The following is a 21,008-nucleotide window of genomic DNA, read 5'->3' as shown; positions in this document are numbered from 1 at the left end:
TCACAGAAACTTACATCTGAACTTCAGCTATGCCACTTATTAGCTGCATAATCTTAGACAAGTTACTCTTAAGTCTCAGTTTCTCCATCTATAAAATAGGAATGACCTGGGAATCTAACTTCTAAGAGTTGTTAAGAGCATTAAACAAGATAGCATACATAAAATGCTTAAAGCAGTGGCTGCTAACCCTCAATAAAGATCAGATTTATCACTAACATATATGCTTTAGGGAGGAAAACAGTTTTTGGTGCTACAAATGCAAACAACAAATTTTAGAACAGAAAGTTTGTTTCGTTTCAAATTTATCTAAAATGATTTCACTTACAACTCTACTAATGCTATATACAGTTAAAATAACACAGTATATGTATTTTTAACGACTCAAATTTCTTCTCTTTTTAAAATTTACCTTATTTTTTATCACAGCACGTACTTCTGTTGCAAAATCACGGGAACACACTTCTAAATGAAATATCTTCCCACAGTTTGCCACACAAGCCCCAAGAAGCTATTAATTAAAATAAAAGTCAATATACAAATGTTGAGATGTAATCTTACTTAACTTACTGAAACAAACACATTTAAAATTTGGGCCAAATAATAACATGACTTTCACTTACAGTTAATGCCTGCAGAGCAACATGAGGAACTTTATGATTTACCCTTTTCATTATGGCTTTTAGGCAATCCTTTGCTCTAAAAAAATGAAGAAAATTAAGTATTCAAAATTTCAATTCAAGCGTTAAATACATAAAGTATTCAACGACCAAGTAACTTTAAAAGCTATTTGGTCATATAATACCTTATATGTACACCTGCAAACTTTACTTCATTAAGGGAATAAATCTATAAAATGATCTTATACCTTCTGCTCATAGACTTGTAGAGGGAAAAAAATGCTTGTTGCAAAGGTTATGTATCCCAAAATCAAAAATCGAATCATTTCAAAAAGGTCAGTCAACACAAGAGAACAATATCATAAAAATTATCTTTTCATTTAAGACTGACTTAGCTTTCAGACAGCAAATTCTTATCTTGTGGGGAAAAAAACTAGCAAGATACATAGTCTCAAATGATTTAAGTATAACCATGCATGAATAAACTTCAAAAAGCTGTAACATTAAAACAAATACTTTCATCAGTCTTCTAAACCGCTAACGTATAATCAGTTCAGTTTAATGGCCCCGTTCCATCCTCAAAGCACTGTTATTTATATTCACTTTTTCATCATGATTTATTGCATTTATCGATTCATTACTGAAATATTTTTTCAATATATTACATATTGTTATATTTATCTACTTCATTAATAACATATCTAAGTCACAGAGGAACTCCCTAAATAATTAAGTCTATTCATTGTTAACATCTGTCCCTATTGAATCAAGGCATTATATGTATATCTATATCTATATCTTTATCTCTATAGGCTGCACTGTGAGGCTTGTGGGATTTTAGTTCCCCAACCAGGGATTGAACGTGGACCCCCAGCAGTGAAAGCACAGTGTCCTAAGCACTGGACCACCAGGGAATTCCCTGCATCAAGGCTTTAATTATACATTTTAATATTTCAAGTTTTCAGTTAATTCTTTTCCATTTTTCTTTCAGAATAAGATTAACCACATAAATTCAGCCAGCAATATGTCTTTACTTTTACTCCCAAAAGGAAACAGTAAAAATGCCATTTCCATCCAGAATTATATCAGGAAAAGAGATACAGATTATTAAGCTCCTAGACATTCACTGGGCATGACTGGCCATCTTACCCATTAGGAGTGCTTCCAACTTTGTCACATATGTCCATAATAAGACTCCAATCTTCTGTAGTGTTGTACTCATTTGTAGCCTTTTCTATAAGAGATAAACATACAAAAAAATTAGGATGTCTTACATAATAATAAATACCAGGAAAGACATAAAAGTATCAAGAGAAAAGAAACCAGTTACACATAAGGGAACTCCTATAAGACCATTAGCTGATTTTTTGGCAGAAACTCTGCAGACCAGAAGAATATGGCATAATATTTTCAAAGTGATGAAAGGAGAAAAACTTACAAACAAGAATACTCCACTCACCTGAAAAAAACAAAAACAAACACTCTACCCAAGAAAGATATCACTCAGATTTGAAGGAGGTAGTTTCATAAACAAGCAAAAGCTAAAAGAGTTTAGCATCATTAATATGTGAACCGTGAACTTCGAGATGTTTAAGCTGGTTTTAGAAAAGGCAGAGGAACCAGAGATCAAATTGCCAACATCTGCTGGATCATCAAAAAAGCAAGAGAGTTCCAGAAAAACATCTATTTCTGCTTTATGGACTATGCCGAAGCCTTTGACTATGTGGATCACAAGAAACTGTGGAAAATTCTGAAAGAGATGGGTATTCCAGACCACCTGACCTGCTCTTGAGAAATCTGTATGCAGGTCAGGAAGCAACAGTTAGAACTGGACATGAAACAACAGACTGGTTCCAAATCGAGAAAGGAGTACGTCAAGGCTGTATATTGTCACCCTGCTTATTTAACTTATATGCAGAGTACATCATGAGAAACTGGCTGGATGAAGCACAAGCTGGAATCAAGATTGCTGGGAGAAGTATCAATAACGTCCGATATGCAGATGACACCACCCTCATGGCAGAAAGCAAAGAAGAACTAAAGAGCCTCTTGATGAAAGTGACATAGGAGAGTGAAAAAGTTGGCTTAAAGCTCAACATTCAGAAAACTAACATCATGGCATCCAGTCCCATCACTTCATGGCAAATAGATGGGGAAACAATGGAAACGGTGGCCAACTTTATTTTGGGGGCTCCAAAATCACTGCAGATGGTGATTACAGCCATAAAATTAAAAGACACTTACTCCTTGGAAGGAAAGTTATGACCAACCTAAACAGTATATTAAAAAGCAGAGACATTACTTTGTCAACAAAGGTCCGTCTAGTCAAGGCTACGGTTTTTCCAGTAGCCATGTATGGATGTGAGAGTCGGACTATAAAGAAAGCTGAGCGCCAAAGAATTGATGGTTTTGAACTGTGGTGTTGGAGAAGATTCTTGAGAGTCCCTTGGACTGCAAGGAGATCCACCCAGTCCATCCTAAAGGAGATCAGTCCTGGGTGTTCATTGAAAGGACTGATGTTGAAGCTGAAACTCCAATACTTTGGCCACCTGATGCAAAGAGCTGACTCATTTGAAAAGACCCTAATGCTGGGAAAGATTGAGGGCAGGTGGAGAAGGGGACGACAGAGGATGAGATGGTTGGATGGCATCACTGACTCAATGGACATGAGTTTGGGTAGACTCTGGGAGTTAGTGATGGACAGGGAGGCCTGGTATGCTGCAGTCCATGGGGTCTCAAAGAGTCGGACACGACTGAGTGACTGAACTGAACTGAAACTGTCTTTACGAGAAATGTTAAAGAGATGTCTCTAAGCAGCAAACATCAAAACTAGAAATACAAACATTATGAAACGAAAAATCTCACTGGCAAAGGCAAATATACAGTGAAGATAGTAGATTAACTACCTACAAAGGTAGTAGGAAGGTTAAAAGACAAAAGAAGTAAATTCATCTATATCCAAAAGGGTAGTTAAGGGATACAAAAACTGAGAACTTGTAATAAAAGGCAATTATTCTAACATATGTGGTGAAATATTAAGTCAGAGATTTTAGTAATATATTTTTGCCCATCATAAGCTCTAGACTCAAGCACCAAGCTCTGCAGGTAGGAACTTATCACTCAAGTCTAGCTTCTTCCCTGGTAGAAAGATGACTAGTTCTTCTACAGGTAAAGTCAGACCAGGCTGTATTTTTCAGAGGCTGAAAATGTTTAACTATTTCTCAAACATATCTAATAATCCCAGTGAATTCAAAAGTACAGACAGGAAAAAAAAAAAAAAACAAGGGAAAAATCTCCTAGTTCTACGAACCTCTTGGAAAACTATGATGCTATATTTACCCAGACCTTTTTCTAGCATATATGTGGGAAAAAAATATGTATAAAACTAAATAAAAGAGAGCACCAAAAAACTGATAACCACTTCCCCGCCAAAGTTATGAACAAGAAATAAAACAAAAAATAAAATATCACTGTCATTCCTAATAGAAGCTTTAGGTGTACTGGACAAATGCGCTTGCCAGCAGTGAGCCCCAGAGATGGACGTGTTAGCACAAGACAGAGCAGACCTCTCCCTGCAGGGTTGAGCCCCTGCACAATCATTCCATTATTCCAAGATGGAATCAAATCACGGCTGTAAAAAGACCAGATAGCTCTTACACTGACAACGGGCACCAGGAGGGTCAGTTACTCTCAAATTTACAATCAGGTAAGTCATTATACTGGAGACATACAAGATGTGGGTTTGATCCCTAGGTCGGGAAGATCTGAGGAGGGTATGGCAACCCACTCCAGTATTCTTGCCTGGAGAATCCCATGGACAGAGGAGTCTGGTAAGCTGTAATCTATAAGGTCGCATGACTGAAGTGACTCAGCATGCACAGGCACTCAAGTCATTATACCAGGGATGGAGTAAATAACAAAGTGGGGGTGGACTTGGGTGACACTAACAGAACTCCCTGCTCAGGAAGGAGACCTCAGGGGTAGAGAAAAAGTACTTTTCAACAATGTGATCATCCTAAATATATTACTTCCTAAGGTGCCTTTCCACTTAACATAATCATCTCTTCATGTTCATAAATACATGTCTATACTGTATAGTAAAGGCTATGGTCTTCCCAGTAGTCATGTATGGATGTGAAAGTTGGACCATAAAGAAAGTTGAGCACTGAAGAATTGATGCTTTTGAACTATAGTGCTGGAAAAGACTCTTCAAAGTCCCTTGAACAGTAAGGAGATCAAACCAGTCATCCTAAAGGAAATCAACCCTGAATATTCATTGGAAGGACTGATGCTGAAACTCCAACACTCTGGCTACCAGATGCGAAGAGCCAACTCATTTGAAAAGCCCCTGATGCTGGGAAAGATTGAAGGCAGAAGGAGAAGAGGGCGACAGAGGATGAGATGGTTGGATGGCGTCACCAATTCAAAGGACATGAACTTGGGCAAACTCCAGGAGATGGTGAGGGACAGAGAAGCTTGATGTGCTGCAGTCCAGCGGGTCGCAAAGAGTCAGATGCAACTTGGCAACTGAACAACCACTACCAACAACATTTTTAATAGCTGCATGATGCACCACTATATACAGTGTGGCCACAAAGTGCCTATATAAGCTAGCGAGAAGTCATCAGTGAATTGCAATTTTAAATTCATCAAGTACTCAGCCTCTCTTCTTTATTCCACTTACTGGAATCATTCATATTGATGTCCCACATAGAATAAATAACAAAATAATTAAAAGAGATCAGAACTGCATGCATAGAACTTTCTGTAGATGTGTCACAGCATTAACACTTAACCCTATCGTCTCTCTCTGCCACCACTATTCTCCCTCCACCCAATCCTCAGAAGGAATGTAGACTCCAATATGGCAGGAAGTTTTTGTTTTGTTCACTATTACTTAAAATAAATAAAACAGTACCCAGTGCACACAGAAGGTGCTAAGTAATTATTTGTCGAGTGAATGAATGAATGAATAGTGCTGGTTGCTCCTTCATACCCTATAACCCAGGTACAATGACTCTAAAGGGGGAAACAATACCAGAGCTTCTGGGTAAATGAACTCTAATAGCCTTTAAGAAGCCCCAAGTGGCCCCAGTGAAATCTGTGCAAGCTTCTGGACCATAAAGAGCCTCACAGCTGAGCAATAGCCAAGGGGCGCCACAGAATCAAGCTTCAATAGCAACACCATGTGGCAACAAAAGGTAACAGCACCAGGGCACTTAAAAGGGAGGTTCCGGTCTCCGCTTGTTTACTAAAGAGGAATAACAATACCAATACCTCCGGGAGTCCATCTAAAAAGACAGCCAGGGTGAATGGGGAAAAGAATGCCTCCAAAAGGAGGCAAAGGGCTTCTAGTACAGTGATATATATTTATCTTGAGTCTGAAGAGCAAATCACATGTATTACATATGACTTGCCAGCTTCATGCTCAACTTTTCTCTCTGCCTATGACGGACGGGGTTTTGTTTTTGCTGTACAGATAGATCATTCTTTTTTTTAATGTCATTTGGCAGTGTTACAACTACCTGAGAAAAATATTCCCCCAATATATTTTTCTTTATATATAAATATATATATTATTTATCTTTTACAGGTAAATCCTTAGTCTTTCTGGAATTTCATCTGGCACATGGGGTAAGGTGGGGATCTAAGAATCTATCCTTTCCTCTTTGATCTGAGAAGCCAGCATCATCAATTACCAAATTTTGTCAGTATACATGTGCATCAGTACAAATACACTCACACCCACTCATGCCCCGGCTCCTCCACAACTGATTTTTAGATCATCCAATAACCTTACCTACTCCTGCTAGAATTCAATTTTTAAAGACTGTTTTTTCACTTCTGGCTATGTGATACATAACTAAATGTGAAGCCTCCTCGATACCCCCTCAAAACCCTTCCAACAATTTCAAAAATATCGCAACAGAATTTTTTTTTTTACTTGATCTTTTATAGAAAATGGAAAAATCCTAATTTAAATACTCTATCCAGCATAGTTTACTTTCTACAAATATAGGACTCACAATTACTCTTTTTAAAAAGTATAAAATCTAAAGACTTTATAATGGCCTGCCAAAAAGGATTTCATTTTTCAAGTGAAGGAAATAACAGTTAAATTATGCGCTTAAAAGTATTTTAAACTCCTGGAAAAATCTTAAATATTATAATTAAGGAACCATCCTTTTATAGCATGTCACCATGCCCAGTGTTGGGGCCCTATCTCACATTACCCTATGTCAAATACATAGAGCAGGGGAGAGTTAAAAGAGCCCTCCTGGGGCCTAAATGCTGAATTTCCAGGGTTTGGTGGGTGTAAGTCATAACATTTCATTACCAGGTTATGACTGTATATAGAGAGCTTCAAATACACAGTGAAATACTTCAGAAAGATCCTAAGAATATCATAAAGAATCAATTCATCAATACCTATAAGGAACAAAAGACTCACCCTCTACACAGCGCATTATGTTCAACACACAGCATTAAAAAGGATTCAAGTCTACCCATAAAACTTTTAAGAAAATAGGTTCCATCAGTAATAAAAAAAATTATGTAAAACAAGAATGCCTCAAAGAGATCTTTAAAGCTCTTCCTACTAGGTTTGAAAATAAAAACTCACGACTGGTCTGCTTTCAACCATGGCAGAATATCTGGTACCAGACTTGCTACTCTATTGAAAACAAGTATGTTGTTAGTCACTCTGTGTCCGACTCTTTGCAACCCGGTTGACTGTGGTCCATTAGGCTCCTCTGTCCATGGGATTCTTCAGGCAAGAATACTGGAGTGGGTTACCATTCCCTTCTCTAGCGGATCTTCCCGACCCAGGGATGGAACTGGTCTCTTGCATTGCAGGTAGATTTTTTACCATCTGAGCCACCATGGGGCTGAAAACAAGAATAAAACAGGCCAAAATATATGAGGCAACTGTGGTCACGAAGTGAACAACCAGCACTGCACATCTGAGGTTTCTGAGAGAAGGGAAATATGAAGTAAGCCTCACCATGGCCCTAGTGTTCTACCTGGGAATACTTTCTTGTCCCAACACAAGTAGTGAAAGTCGCTCAGTCATGTCTGACTCTTATCAATCCCATGGACTAATACATGGAATTCTCTAGGCCAGAATACTGGAGTGAGTAGCCTTTCCCTTCTCCAGGGGATCTTCCCAACCCAGGGATTAAACCCAGGTCTCCCGCACTGCATGTGGCTTCTTTTCCAGCTGAGCCACAAGGGAAGCCCAAGAATACTGGAGTGGGTAGCCTATCCCTTCTCCAGCGGATCTTCCTGACCCAGGAATCAAACCGAGGTCTCCTGCACTGCAGGTGGATTCTTTACCAAATGAGCTATCAGGGAAGCCCAAAACACAAGTAGAACCAACTCAAATAAGGCACCTAGGAGACAGAGGCCAGATTTCCAAGCATAGGGATTTACTTGTGGGTCCTTGTTGGTCAAGGGCTATGCTGTACACACCCACACTCCCACACACTCTGGGTGAGGTTCTATGAGGTCTAGCACAGATCACCTGCTATGAGGCTGGAAGGCTGCGCAACGCCAAGGAGTCTTTACAAGTTCCTACCTGTTATGGACTGAGTGTCTGTGTCCCCACAAAATTCACACCTCGAAGCCCTACCCCCCAGCACTGCTGGAGCTGGAGACCAGACTCTAAAGAAGTAATTAGGGTGAAATAAGGTCGTAAGGTTGAAGCCCTGACCCAAGAGGATTAGTGTCCTCAAAAGAAGAGACACCAAAGAGCTCCCTGTCTTTTCTCACATGGACAAAAATGAGGTCAGGTGAGGACACAGTGAGAAGACAGCCATCTGCAACCCCAGGGGTGAGCCCTCCTTAGACACCAACCCTGCTGAGACCTTGATTTTGGACTTCCAGTCACCAGAAATGTGAGAAGACAGATTTCTGTTGCTTAGCTACGTGGTCTATGTTATTTGGCTATGGCAGCCCAAACAGACTAGTACTCCACCCAACTAGAATAGAGAGGACCAGTTGAAACCCCCAAAAGGCTATCACACCTTAGGAGTAAAGGCATCCTAGAATTTAGTAATATCAAAACAGACCTACCTCACAAAGAAAACTAGTTAACCAACACATGGGAACTAAATTCATGCATACTGGAATCATGTCAAATGAAGACTACTTGTACATTAAAGCACAGTTTCAATATTCCTTCAAATGTGCACAAAACTACCCACACCTAGAATAATCTAGGACAATTTACTCAGTGTAATCTCTGAAGGCAATATATTTGTATTAGACCAACATTACACCCAATCACATGGACATTAACAATCACAATATTCAGATAATGAAGACTATAATGAAGGTAATATAAAACTTTATTATAATTGGGATACTGCATGTATCCTGGGACATGACTAAAGCAATGCTTAGGTCTTAATGGAAAAATTGCTTTTTATGTATTGATTTTAAAAAACAATTACTTTTATACCTTAAAATTATAGCAGAAGAAAAGCGGAAAACTGAAAAAAAAGGTTTTTTCCCCAAAGCAGAAATAACTAGAAAATGAAAGCAAACGAATAAGCAGAATTCAGTTTGGTATCTAACAGGAAACCATAGCTGAGGCTTTTACTAAAGATGTAAAAATGTTCTTTCTTTACACCAATTCATTACACACTAAATAACTATTTGAAAATATGGGAGAGCCAATTTTTTTCTAGCTTGCAAATCCTACATATTTATGCTATTAAAATACACTTGCTATTAAATTAGTAGACTACACAATTCTAGTTTAGTTAAATTTAGATTAAAATATTTAAATGCCAAATACTTCACACTGATAAGATGATAAATATTTCACCTGCTTCTCTGACTCCAATGACAACCACCATAAACTTAGTGCTTAGGTTTAGCATACATTTTCTCTTTTAATTCTCCTCATTTAATGTTTGATTTGTTTGGAGAAAATTTTTGTTGATGCAGTTTACTCTGGGGAAAGCTGTAATATAAATTCTACTTTAACACACTACTTATCTCCTAAAATAAAAACCTACTTACAGCGCTGAGTAATGAACGATGGGTAATAATTTAATTAAAAAACAACCACAAGTGATAGTTTCAAAGTATTTTACATATGCTCAACTATTTACACTGAACCCAAAGAAGATTTCCCATTTAATACATAAGGAAACTGAGATACAGAAAAGTAATTAGCAAAGATCATACAGCTAGTAAACAGTAAAAGCAGATTCCAATCAAGGCAATGTGGCGCAGGGTATATTTTCTATTAAACTGCCTCTTGGGAGCAATTTTTGTTCAAAATTGCTAAATTAACTCTTTTAACAAGTCAGTTGTCAGTTTCTCTATGTAGGAACATTTGAAACATACTGAGTAGGAAAAATGCCATATCAACTCTGGTTTATAAGCAAAGGATCAGACAGAGTGTCATGCTTAACTCCATTTACTACATCATCTAGTAAAACAATATAAACATTTGAGATTCTTGCTCTGGTGGAATACAGAAGAGTGACTGCTACTCTTTACTCATTTCACGTGTCAGTGCCAAAACTTGTGGGGAGACTAGGAAAATTTAGAAAGTTGGGCAGACAGGAAGAAAGAAGAAAAAAATTAAAAAATCATTTACTGCCTTCTAATATTGTAATTTATTAAAAAGGTAAAAGGCCTAGGGCAGGCTTTACCTCCCTAGAAGTTCACTTTCTTATGTGACACTCCCAAGATACCCTCTGTTATCAGGTTTGCTGAGAACCATCAGTTCAGTTCAGTTCAGTCGCTCAGTCGTGTCCAACTCTTTGTGACCCCATGGACCACAGCACGCCAGGCCTCCCTGTCCATCACCAACTCCCAGTGTTTACCCAAATTCATGTCCACTAAGTCAGTGATGCCATCCAAACATCTCATCCTCTGTCGTCCCCTTCTCCTCCCACCCTCAACCTTTCCCAGCATCAGGGTCTTTTCAAATGGGTCAGCTCTTCTCATCAGATGGCCAAAGTATTGGAGTTTCAGCTTCAACATCAGTCCTTCCAATGAACACACAGGACTGATCTCCTTTAGGATGGACTGGGTGGATCTCCTTGCAGTCCAAGGGACTCTCAAGAGTCTTCTCCAACACCACAGTTCAAAAGCATCAATTCTTCGGCATTCAGCTTTCTTGATAGTCCAACTCTCACATCCATACATGGCTACTGAAAAAAACCTAGCTTTGACTAGATGGACCTTTGTTGACAAAGTAATGTCTCTGCTTTTTAATACGCTGTCTAGGTTGGTCATAACTTTCCTTCTAAGGAGTAAGTCTCTTTTAATTTCATGGCTGTAATCACCATCTGCAGTGATTCTGGAGGCCAAAAATATAAAGTCAGCCACTGTTTCCACTGTTTCCCCATCTATTTCCCATGAAGTGATGGGACCGAATGCCATGGTCTTAGTTTTCTGAATGTTGAACTTTAAGCCAACTTTTTCACTCTCCTCTTTCACTTTCATCAAGAGGCTTTTTAGTTCTTCTTCACTTTCTGCCATGAGGTTGGTGTCATCTGCATATTTGAGGTTATTGATATTTCTCCCAGCAATCTTGATTCCAGCTTGTGCTTCCTCCAGCCCAGAGTTTCTCACGATGTAGTCTGCATATAAGTTAAATAAGCAGGGTGACAATATACAGCCTTGACATACTCCTTTCTTGATTTGGAACCAGTCTGTTGTTCCATGTCCAGTTCTAACTGCTGGTTCCTGACCTGCATACAGGTTTCTCAAGAGGCAGGTCAGGTGGTCTGGAATTCCCATCTCCTCAGAATTTTCCACATTTTCTTGTGTTCCACACAGTCAAAGGCTTTGGCATAGTCAATAAAGCAAAAATAGATATTTTTCTGGAACTCTCTTGCTTTTTTGATGATCCAGCAGATGTTGGCAATTTGATCTCTGGTTCCTCTGCCTTTTCTAAAACGAGCTTGAACATCTGGAAATTCACGGTTCATGTATTGCTGAAGCCTGGCTTGGAGAATTTTGAGCATTACTTTATTAGCGTGTGAGATGAGTGCGACTGTGCAGTAGTTGGAGCATTCTTTGGCACTGCCTTTCTTTGGGATTGGATTGAAAACTGACCTTTTTCAGTCCTGTGGCCAGCGCAGAGTTTAATGAGTGCAGCACTTTCACAGCATCATCTTTTAGGATCTGAAATAGCTCAACTGGAATTCCATCACCTCCACTAGCTTTGTTCATAGTAATGCTTCCAAAGGCCCACTTGACTTCACATTCCAGGATGTCTGGCTCTAGGTGAGTGAACATATCATAGTGACTATCTGGGTCATGAAGATCTTTTTTGTACAGTTCTTCTGTGTAACCTTGCCACCTCTTCTTAATATCTTCTGCTTCTGTTAGGTCCATACCATTTCTGTCCTTTATTGTGCCCATCTTTGCATGAAATGTTCCCTTGGTATCTCTAATTATCTTGAAGAGATCTCTGCTGCTGCTGCTGCTAAGTCACTTCAGTCATGTCCGACTCTGTGCGACCCCATAGACGGCAGCCCACCAGGCTCCTCTGTCCCTGGGATTCTCCAGACAAGAATACTGGAGTGGGTTGCCATTTCCTTCTCCAATGCATGAAAGTGAAAAGTGAAAGTGAAGTCGCTCAGTTGTGTCTGACTCTTAGTGACCCCATGGAATGTAGCCTATCAGGCTCCTCCATCCATGGGATTCTCCAGGCAAGAATACTGGAGTGGGTTGCCATTTCCTTCTCCAGAAGAGATCTCTAGTCTTGCCCATTCTATTTTTTCCTCTATTTCTTTGTAATGATCACTGAGGAAGGCTTTCTTATCTCTCCTTGCTATTCTTTGGAACTCTGCATTCAAATGGGTATATCTTTCCTTCTCTCCTTTGCTGTTTGCTTCTCTTCTTTTCCCAGCTATTTGTAAGGCCTCCTCAGACAGCCATTTTGCTTTTTTGCATTTCTTTTTCTTGGATATGATCTCGATCTCTGTCTCCTGTGCAATGTCACGAACCTCCGTCTATAGTTCATCAGGCATTCTGTCTATCAGATCTAGTCCCTTAAATCTATTTGTTACTTCCACTGTATAATCATAAGGGATTTGATTTATGTCATACTTGAATGGTCTAGTGGTATTCCCTACTTTCTTCAATTTAAGTCTGAATTTGGCAATAAGCAGTTCATGATCTGAGCCACAGTCAACTCCGGGTCTTGTTTTTGCTGACTGTATAGAGCTTCTCCATCTTTGGCTGCAAAGAATATAATCAATCTGATTTCGGTGTTGGCCATCTGGTGATGTCCATATGTAGAGTCTTCTCTTGTGTTGTTGGAAGAGGGTGTTTGCTATGACCAGTGCGTTCTCTTGGCAAAACTCTATTAGCCTTTGCCCTGCTTCATTCTGTACTCCAAGGCCAAATTTGCCTGTTACTCCAGGTGTTTCTTGACTTCCTACTTTTGTATTCCAGTCCCCTATAATGAAAAGGACATCTTTTTGGGTGTTAGCTCTAAAAGGTCTTATAGGTCTTCATAGAACTGTTCAACTTCAGCTTCTTCAGCATTACTGGTGGGAGCATAGACTTGGATTACCATGATATTGAAATCATTCTGTCATTTTTGAGATTGCATCCAAGTACTGCATTTCAGACTCTTTTGTTGACTATGATGGCTACTCCATTTCTTCTAAGGGATTCCTGCCCATAGTAGTAGAGATAATGGTCATCTGAGTTAAATTCACCCATTCCAGTCCATTTTAGTTCACTGATTCCTAGAATGTCGATGCTCACTCTTGCCATCTCCTGTTTGACCATTTCCAGTTTGCATTGATTCATGGACCTAACATTCCAGGTTCCCATGCAATATTGCTCTTCACAGCATCGGACCTTGCTTCTATCACCAGTCACATCCACAACTGGGTATTGTTTTTGCTTTGGCTCTGTCCCATCATTCTTTCTGGAGTAATTTCTCCACTGATCTCCAGTAGCACACTGGGCACCTACCCACCTGGGGAGTTCACGTTTCAGTGTCCCATCTTTTTGCCTCTTCATACCATTCATGGGGTTCTAAAGGCAAGAATACTGAAGTGGTTTGCCATTCCCTTCTCCAGTGGACCACATTTTGTCACACCTCCCTCCCAACTCCACAGAACAGTTATGCTCATTTCTACAAACACTCTGACATTAGTAAACAGGGCAGAGGTACAAATGTAGCAAGTATAATTTCCATTTTAACAGACTTACCTGAAAGCTTCATGTGGAAGACTTACTAATAGATGGGGAAAAGGAAAAATGAATCTCCAAAAGTAGCCACTAACTTGCCAAAACACCACCAATGGAGAATCAAAAGCAGTTAGGTTGGGCCAATGATGATTACTTGTCCTCTGCAGACTAAGGAAATCACTAGGCACATGTGGAGCACACACATCACCCATTAAACACTGAAGACTCCCCTTCTCTATTCCCAGCTCTGAAACTTACTCACTAGCTTAAGGCTGTTAGTTAGTTCCCCTCAGCTGTGACTGAAATCTGAAACCATGTTCTCATCTGTAAAATGGAAATAAAAATGGCTGCCATGCTTAAAAGAAGAGTTGTGAAAATTAAGTGAAAAGAAAAATGGATGAAAAACTTAAATAGGTATTTCAAAAAAGAGGATATTAATTTAGTGACTACATTAACGATCTAGCACATAAATATATATTAAAGCCACAAGGAGATGCCATTAGAATGGCTAAAATTCTCAAAACTACACCACTATGTACCGGCAAAATTTTGACATGAAAATGAAGTAATATGAGCTAAAACTAAGTAGGTGGCAGCTTCAAAATGTCAATAGTTTTCAGGGGCAAAGTCTGATATCTGTCACATTGACCTTCTTCGGTTCAATCCCTATACTAAATACAGTCACTAGCAAGTAAAGTTACAGACAAATAAGGCAATAATGTTAAAAAAAAAAAAAAAATTCTTTCCTCTCAACCCTCCATGTTAAGTTGTAGTATGTTGTATATTTATCTGTAGAAAAATCCTCCTCTTGCACTCTTACTTCACTTTAAAATTGACTCTTGAATAACATGGGCTTGAACTGCACAGATCCATGTAATATGCTAATTTTTTTCTAATAACTATAAAAAATTTTTAGAGGTTTATAACAATGTGAAAAAGCTTGCAGACAAATCAGGCAGCCTAGAAATATTTTAAAGATTAAGAAAGAGGTGTGTCATGAATGTGTAAGATATATGTAGATATATGTATAACATCCAAAACATATTAATAGACTGTGTTATCGGTAAGGCTTCCTATCAACAGTAGGTTATTAGTAAAGTTTTGAGGGAAGTCAAAAGTTAATACATGGAGTTTTAACTGTGCAGAGGGGTCAACAACCCTAACCCCCTGAGTCGTTCAAGGGTCAACGATAAATCTAAGTAAGCTTAGAACTAAGTATTAGTATCAGGAAATAAAAAAGTGTATTATTAGCTATCAATATCATCAGTTCATATAAATCAAGTATAAATTACAATGTCTTCTCAAATCCTAAAAGAACATAAATTTCCTTTTATGATTTTACTAATCTAATAATAAACCCATATGGAAGAAAAAAAGCCCCCAAACAGGTATGACTAGCAAAATGTAGAAAAACAAGACACAGGCCTGACCCCACCACACCTATAAAAGCCACTGACATAGGAATAGAATGTGGTATTGGTACAGGATAAAGAGAACAGTGAACAGAAAGCACAGACACAGGCCTCATACAGGAAACGAGATTTACTATGTAGGAGAAAGTGCACCAAACTAATAGGGGAAGGATAGACAGTTCAACAATGGTGATTAAACAATTGATTACTGTCTACTGTGAACTGACTATCCCATCAGATCCCTCAGAGCTTACATAAAGACCAAGTCCAGAGAGATTAAAGACATAACTACAAAAATCAAAACTCCAATAAAATTTTCAGAAGAAAACTGGACAACATTCTTACAGACTCAGAGAAGAGAGAAAGCTTTTCTAGAACAAGAAAAATAAAAGCAAGGGAGAATGACAGTATTACTAAATAAAAACTTCTTTTTTTTTTTTTTTAAACAGTAAAAGGTATCAGAAACAAAAAGAAGCAACAGATTGGGACATATATTTGCAGTTCACATAAACAATGAAAGATTAGTCGAGGATGCATGTGGAATCCTAAAACTCAGTAAGAATATAATCCAACAGAATAAGTATGTGAAAGTAACGAGCAGATGTGTATGTGAGCTAAGTCACTTCAGTCGTGTCCAATTCTTTGAGACCCTATGGACGGTAGCCTGCCAGGCTTCTCTGTCCATGGAATTCTCCAGACAAGAATACTGGAGTAGGTTGCCATGCCCTCCTCCAGGGATCAAACCCCTATCTTCTGTGGCTTCTGCATTGGGGGGGGGGGATTCTTTACTGCTGAGCCATCGGGGAAGCCCAATTTTTACAAACAAAACCGACTGACCAAAAAACATGAAAAGATGTTCAACTGCAATGAAACTGAAATGAATTGAAAACAATGCCCTATTTCACACCCATCAAATTGGCATAAATTTTAAAATGTGACAATACCCAGTATTATCGAGAATATGGAACAGGGGCTTGACTTCCACTGCTGGTGGGAGTAAAATGTTCCACAAAACACATGCAAGAACAATTCAGTATTATTTAAGATTTTGCAACTTTGCACTATATACATTTTTAATAAAGGATTTCACTTCAAGATACAATCCCTGTAGAATCTCTCACTCTTATCAACAAGAAAACATGGATAAGAATTCTCACTGCAGTGTTGTCTGCAACAGCAAAAAAACTGCAAAAAACTTCATGTTCATTAATAGGATAATGAGTTAAAAAACGTGGAGTATCACATAGCTTTTAAAATTAATGAACTAGCGCTACAAACATCAATATGAATAACTCTCCCTAAAAGCGCTAAATGACAAGTTGCAAATGACTACAAAGAGTATTATTTTTATGAAGTTTGAAAACATGTAAAACAATACATATATTTACATGTTTAGTATACATTATGAGTTTTTTTTTAATCTTTTTAGAGAGTGTTTACTGTAAGAAGGGGAAAAAGAATAGTGTCAAGTAGTTACTAAATATAGGTAATAATTCCCATTGTATCTTGAATGTTTTCCTAAGAAAACAAGAATAAAGTGTGACAAATGTTAGGATTTGACAGAGGTGATGGATAGGAATAGAAGTTTACATTATATTCTGTGCTTTATACTAAAAATATTTCATTGCTTAAAAAACTACAAAATATATCAATTATAATTTGTAACTATTTTAATTAGGACTAGGTATTAGGATTTTTGGTACCACATGAGCAAAAGAAAGTATAGGGGGAAAAAAACTGATAGTTATGGCTACCATTCTCACCTATAATCAAAAATTTTTTTAATTTTAACTTTTCATAAAGATTATAACCACTCCATGTGTTAAAGAATTGCCTTAACTACATAAATGTAATAAATTAAAACATATAAAGTAAATTTGTATTATCAGAGAGCTACCAATATCTATTTTTATATTAGGGTTTCTTGTAAAATTTCATTGGAGAAAAAGATTCCATGCAGAAAATCCTAAGCCACCTCACTGTCAACTTATTTGAACACAACACAAGCCAAAGACACAGCAATACATACATTCAAATTTTACCTGAAAAAGTCTGCTTTTAAGATACAGTTCATACTTCAATCCACTGTGTCTGAAGAGTTTTTATAGAGGCAGAGTTTAAGCTCAGCTTTGCGGAACACAATTAAGTATATCTCTTAAGGGAGGAGATACCAAGAGTTGTTGAAAAAGAGCAAAAATCTATCAATGAACAGTAAATGGCATAGAGGCTGAGACTGGCAAGAAAGACTGCCTGATTTGGGTAAGGAGAAAAAAAGATATGCAAATAAGAACTGGAGTTAGGGAGCAGAACAGTCATGACTCGGGAACCAATGTCATGAGACTGGAAAAAATTGATACAGAATATAAGGAAATGACATCAGTCCTTTTAACACTATCACTAAATCTTGCTATCGTTGACTGTGTCCCTCACATTTTACTTTCTCTTTGGAATCCCCTAAAAAGGTTGCCCTAACCAGGCTCCACCTCAGGAAACCTACACTCCCCCTTCAAGAGAAGACTCAGGGCTGGGGGTGAGCGGAGGGATCCGTGTGGATATTTTCTCTTTTTTTCTTAGCACAGCTTCAGAGGAATTTTATTCAACAAAACAAACAATAAATCCAGATTAGAAGAATTCCAATAAATATTTAAAGAGCTCTAATGCTACCATACCTAGCATATTCTTCAGGATTTATAGGTTCTGACTTCAAGATAAAAACGGGAACTTGCCAGAGCTTTTTACCTCCTCGACTTTGACCTGCTTCCATTTGACAAGTCAAATACCATCAACTCATGATTTTCTTCTTAGACATCTTGACTTGCTACAGCCTTCTGCCTGGAGCAAAGGATTTTTTCTCCACATGAATGATATCAGAAAGATTGTGCACCCTCTGATGAGACTGCAGGAACCAAAGGAAGGTAGTTTCAACTTTCAGTTAATTATAAAATGACCATATCATAAACACGGTAAGAGGTGGTTACTCCCTGCAGGTTTAAGTACTGTCAGGAAAGCAGGGAGACAGGCAGGCTAGTGTCAGCACCCATACAGATAAAGTGTATGCCTGAAGGTCCTTGTCTTCTTTTCAGGGAAAATGACCATTTTAAATAGAGGGAAAATATAAAGCATAGCCTGTATTTCTAGTATTGTATTTTTCACATTATATTACAATTTTTTTTTTTTAATTTTTATTTCTTTTTCACTACTCTGGGTCTCTCGTTGCTGTTTGCGGGCTTTCTCTAGCGGTGGAGAATAGGGACTATACTTCCTTGTGGTGCATGGGCTTCTCATTTGTGGTGGCTTCTCTTGTTGCAGTATTTGCAGCTCGCCGGCTTTACAGCACAGGCTCAGTAGTTGTGGCACACAGGATTAGCTGCTCCATCACATGTGGAATCTTCCTAGACCCAGAGATCAAACCTGTGTCTCCTGCATTTGTAGGCAGATTCTTATCCACTGTGCCACCAGGGAAGTCCCTACAATTATCTTTTTATATGTGTATGAGTCCACCATTAGAAAGAGAGTTGCTTGAGGGAACACAGTCTGTTTATTAAACTTGTGTCGCCAGAACTTAACACAGTTTCTGATGCACAGTAATCACTCAATGCCTATTTGTTAAATGAAAGGTAAACAAAGCAATGACAAAAAAGAAACAATGGTAATAAAAATCCGACTGAATCAAAGAGAGCAGGTAAAAAGGACAATGACATTGCAAAGGAACATTCCTGTGGACATCTCAGGTTAAATAATGACTTGCTTGTTGTATTACTTTAATTTCAAATTAAAGAGGGCTTTAACCTTTTAAAAAAGCAATATATAATTTTCCTTCTATGATAGAGATATAAAGTCAATTTGAAATCCTAAATAATACCATTTTCTCTATTAATTTCAACCACTGCCTAAAAGAAGTTACAAGCAAGCTTTCTATTTTATTTTTAAATTGTCTTTTGGATACTGATTTCCAGTCAGTCATACTTAAGTCAATAAGTACCTGAAGCTTCGGCTGATGCCACTGCCCATTAAATAATCTATACATGGTTTTGTTCTGTTTTGTTTTTTTGTCTGAAGCGCAGTGCTTCTTTTACTACAGCAGTACTAAACTGTGATCTACTAAACCATGTTGGAACCTCAGGAGCCACTGAGGGGTAGGTTTAGAAAAGCAACTAGGCTTACTTTCATTAGAGAAGTTTTCAATCAGAAAACAATAGGCTTCCAGGAAAAATCTCCCTTGAAGAGTTCCACAGTTTTTAAGTTTGAAAATCATTTGTCTTATTCTAGTTTGCTTTTTTCTTTTTTAAACTAGGACAAAACAAAAGTCTTCACAACAACAATAAAAAGTGCAGGTCCCACTGCAAGGAAGGAAGACATTAGGTGTTCCAAAGGCAGAGGTTGTGGGCCTCAACGCGATGCTTCTGAGATTGATACCAGTCACCAATGTTAAACTACCAAGAAAAAAGCTGAATAAAATTATGGAAATACATATTTGAAAACTTAAAGGGTCAAAATATATAAAATTTTCTAGCTCTCTGGAAATAGAAAATAGTTATTAGACTTTTGAACAAGCACTTTTGGAATCACAAACCAAAATAGGGCACTTTCTAGACTTTTCCCATAATCACAAAATTGCAACTATGAAACAGGTGCAATATTCTGTGATGTGTAATATTCAGTATGACTGGCAATTTTCAGCTATGCGTTTCATTACACTAAATCCTAAAAATCTACCTACAGTTAACTGCTGCTACAAAAAGATCAATATTTACTTTAGTCAGCTTCAGTTACTGCTTTTCTAATGCACCAAGTAAGTTCTCATACCCAGTTCATCTTTTTCTCACTCCATAACCACTGAACACCCCTCAACAAGTAAAACATCCAGTGTTCTGGACTGTTTTGAAATCTTGGGGTTCTCCTTTTCATAACGTAAGACAAAACACCTTATAGCACTTGCGCCATCCATGGGTAGAGTAACACTTCCAACTACCGTAAATAGTTGCTATCACGGTTCGTACGCATCCGGATATAAACGAGGTAAAACAGGTTCCTTCTACTGAACGAGAACAAGTTTAAGTCTCCAAGTGTTGAGTGCCCTACACAACAGCGTCTGCTGCACCATTTCCTAAGCACGGGGCAGGGGACTGGAGGGCCGGGGGACACAGACTCAACCAGCTCTAGTGGGAGCTGAAAGTTTGTGTCATCAACTCCGCAAATGCTCAATTAGTGCAGTCTCCAGAGAGCACCAGGCTCCTCCCTATTCCTGAGTTTGGCGAGGGGAACGGTCCTTTTTCGAGGTCCCCAAGCTCAGGTGGGCTGGAGACACTCCCCAGGCCGCTGGGGACACGCCGAGGTTGCCCACTCTCTCAAAAAAAACTCTGGCTGCCTATGAGCGGCGGCGCCGCCCCCTTTGCTAGGCTTTCCAGTTCCCAGAGTCGCCACCGCCCACTTTCTAGCACAACAAACAGCGGTCCGGGGCTGGGCCCAGCACTTACCCACATCTTGCTCGAAGGGGTTGGCGGTGAACAGAGGCATCTCGCCGGCACCCGAGCCCTCGTCGCTGCGATCACGCAGGGGCTCGGCAGCTGCTCGGAGCTGGAGGACCCGCGTCTGCGGCTTCCTAGACGTCTAGCTCGGCCCCGACCACGTCCCGGCACTTCCGCCACCGCACCTGCCCGGCTCCCGCCTGATGGGCTAGCTCCCGGTCCGCGCTCCGCCCTCAACTCTCCTCCCGGCGAGAGATCCCGCCAGCCGCGGACGTCTTCTCAGCGTCCCTGTGTCCGCCGCCTGCAGGGAGGAGGCGGCAGCCCTGGTCCGA

General features: G+C 39.0%; 1 protein-coding gene across 13 annotated transcripts in view; it reads right to left on the bottom strand.

Moving 5' to 3' along the window:
* Window positions 1-20,804, bottom strand: part of STAM2 (signal transducing adaptor molecule 2) — a 46,801-nt gene extending 25,997 nt beyond the window's left edge. For 2 of the 13 annotated variants that reach the window (XM_081578053.1, XM_081578054.1), the window contains exons 1-5: window positions 20,686-20,804; window positions 17,878-18,104; window positions 1,767-1,851; window positions 621-696; window positions 410-508 (exon numbers count right to left, since the gene is read on the bottom strand). In XM_081578053.1, coding sequence (XP_081434179.1) covers window positions 410-508; window positions 621-696; window positions 1,767-1,851; window positions 17,878-17,884 — 267 coding nt within the window. In that variant the 5' untranslated portion in view covers window positions 17,885-18,104; window positions 20,686-20,804. The remainder of the gene's footprint in view (window positions 1-409; window positions 509-620; window positions 697-1,766; window positions 1,852-17,877; window positions 18,105-20,685) is intronic. The other 11 variants (XM_081578056.1, XM_081578057.1, XM_081578051.1 and 8 more) reach the window with 6 other exon arrangements.
* Window positions 20,805-21,008: the final 204 nt, after the last annotated feature.

Source organism: Giraffa tippelskirchi, chromosome 3 (assembly GCF_054371585.1).
Source record: "Giraffa tippelskirchi isolate mGirTip1 chromosome 3, T2T-mGirTip1v1.2.pri, whole genome shotgun sequence".
Taxonomy (NCBI): Eukaryota; Metazoa; Chordata; class Mammalia; order Artiodactyla; family Giraffidae; genus Giraffa; species Giraffa tippelskirchi.
Note: the sequence above shows the minus strand (reverse complement) of the source record. Positions and strands in the feature narration are given on the sequence as shown.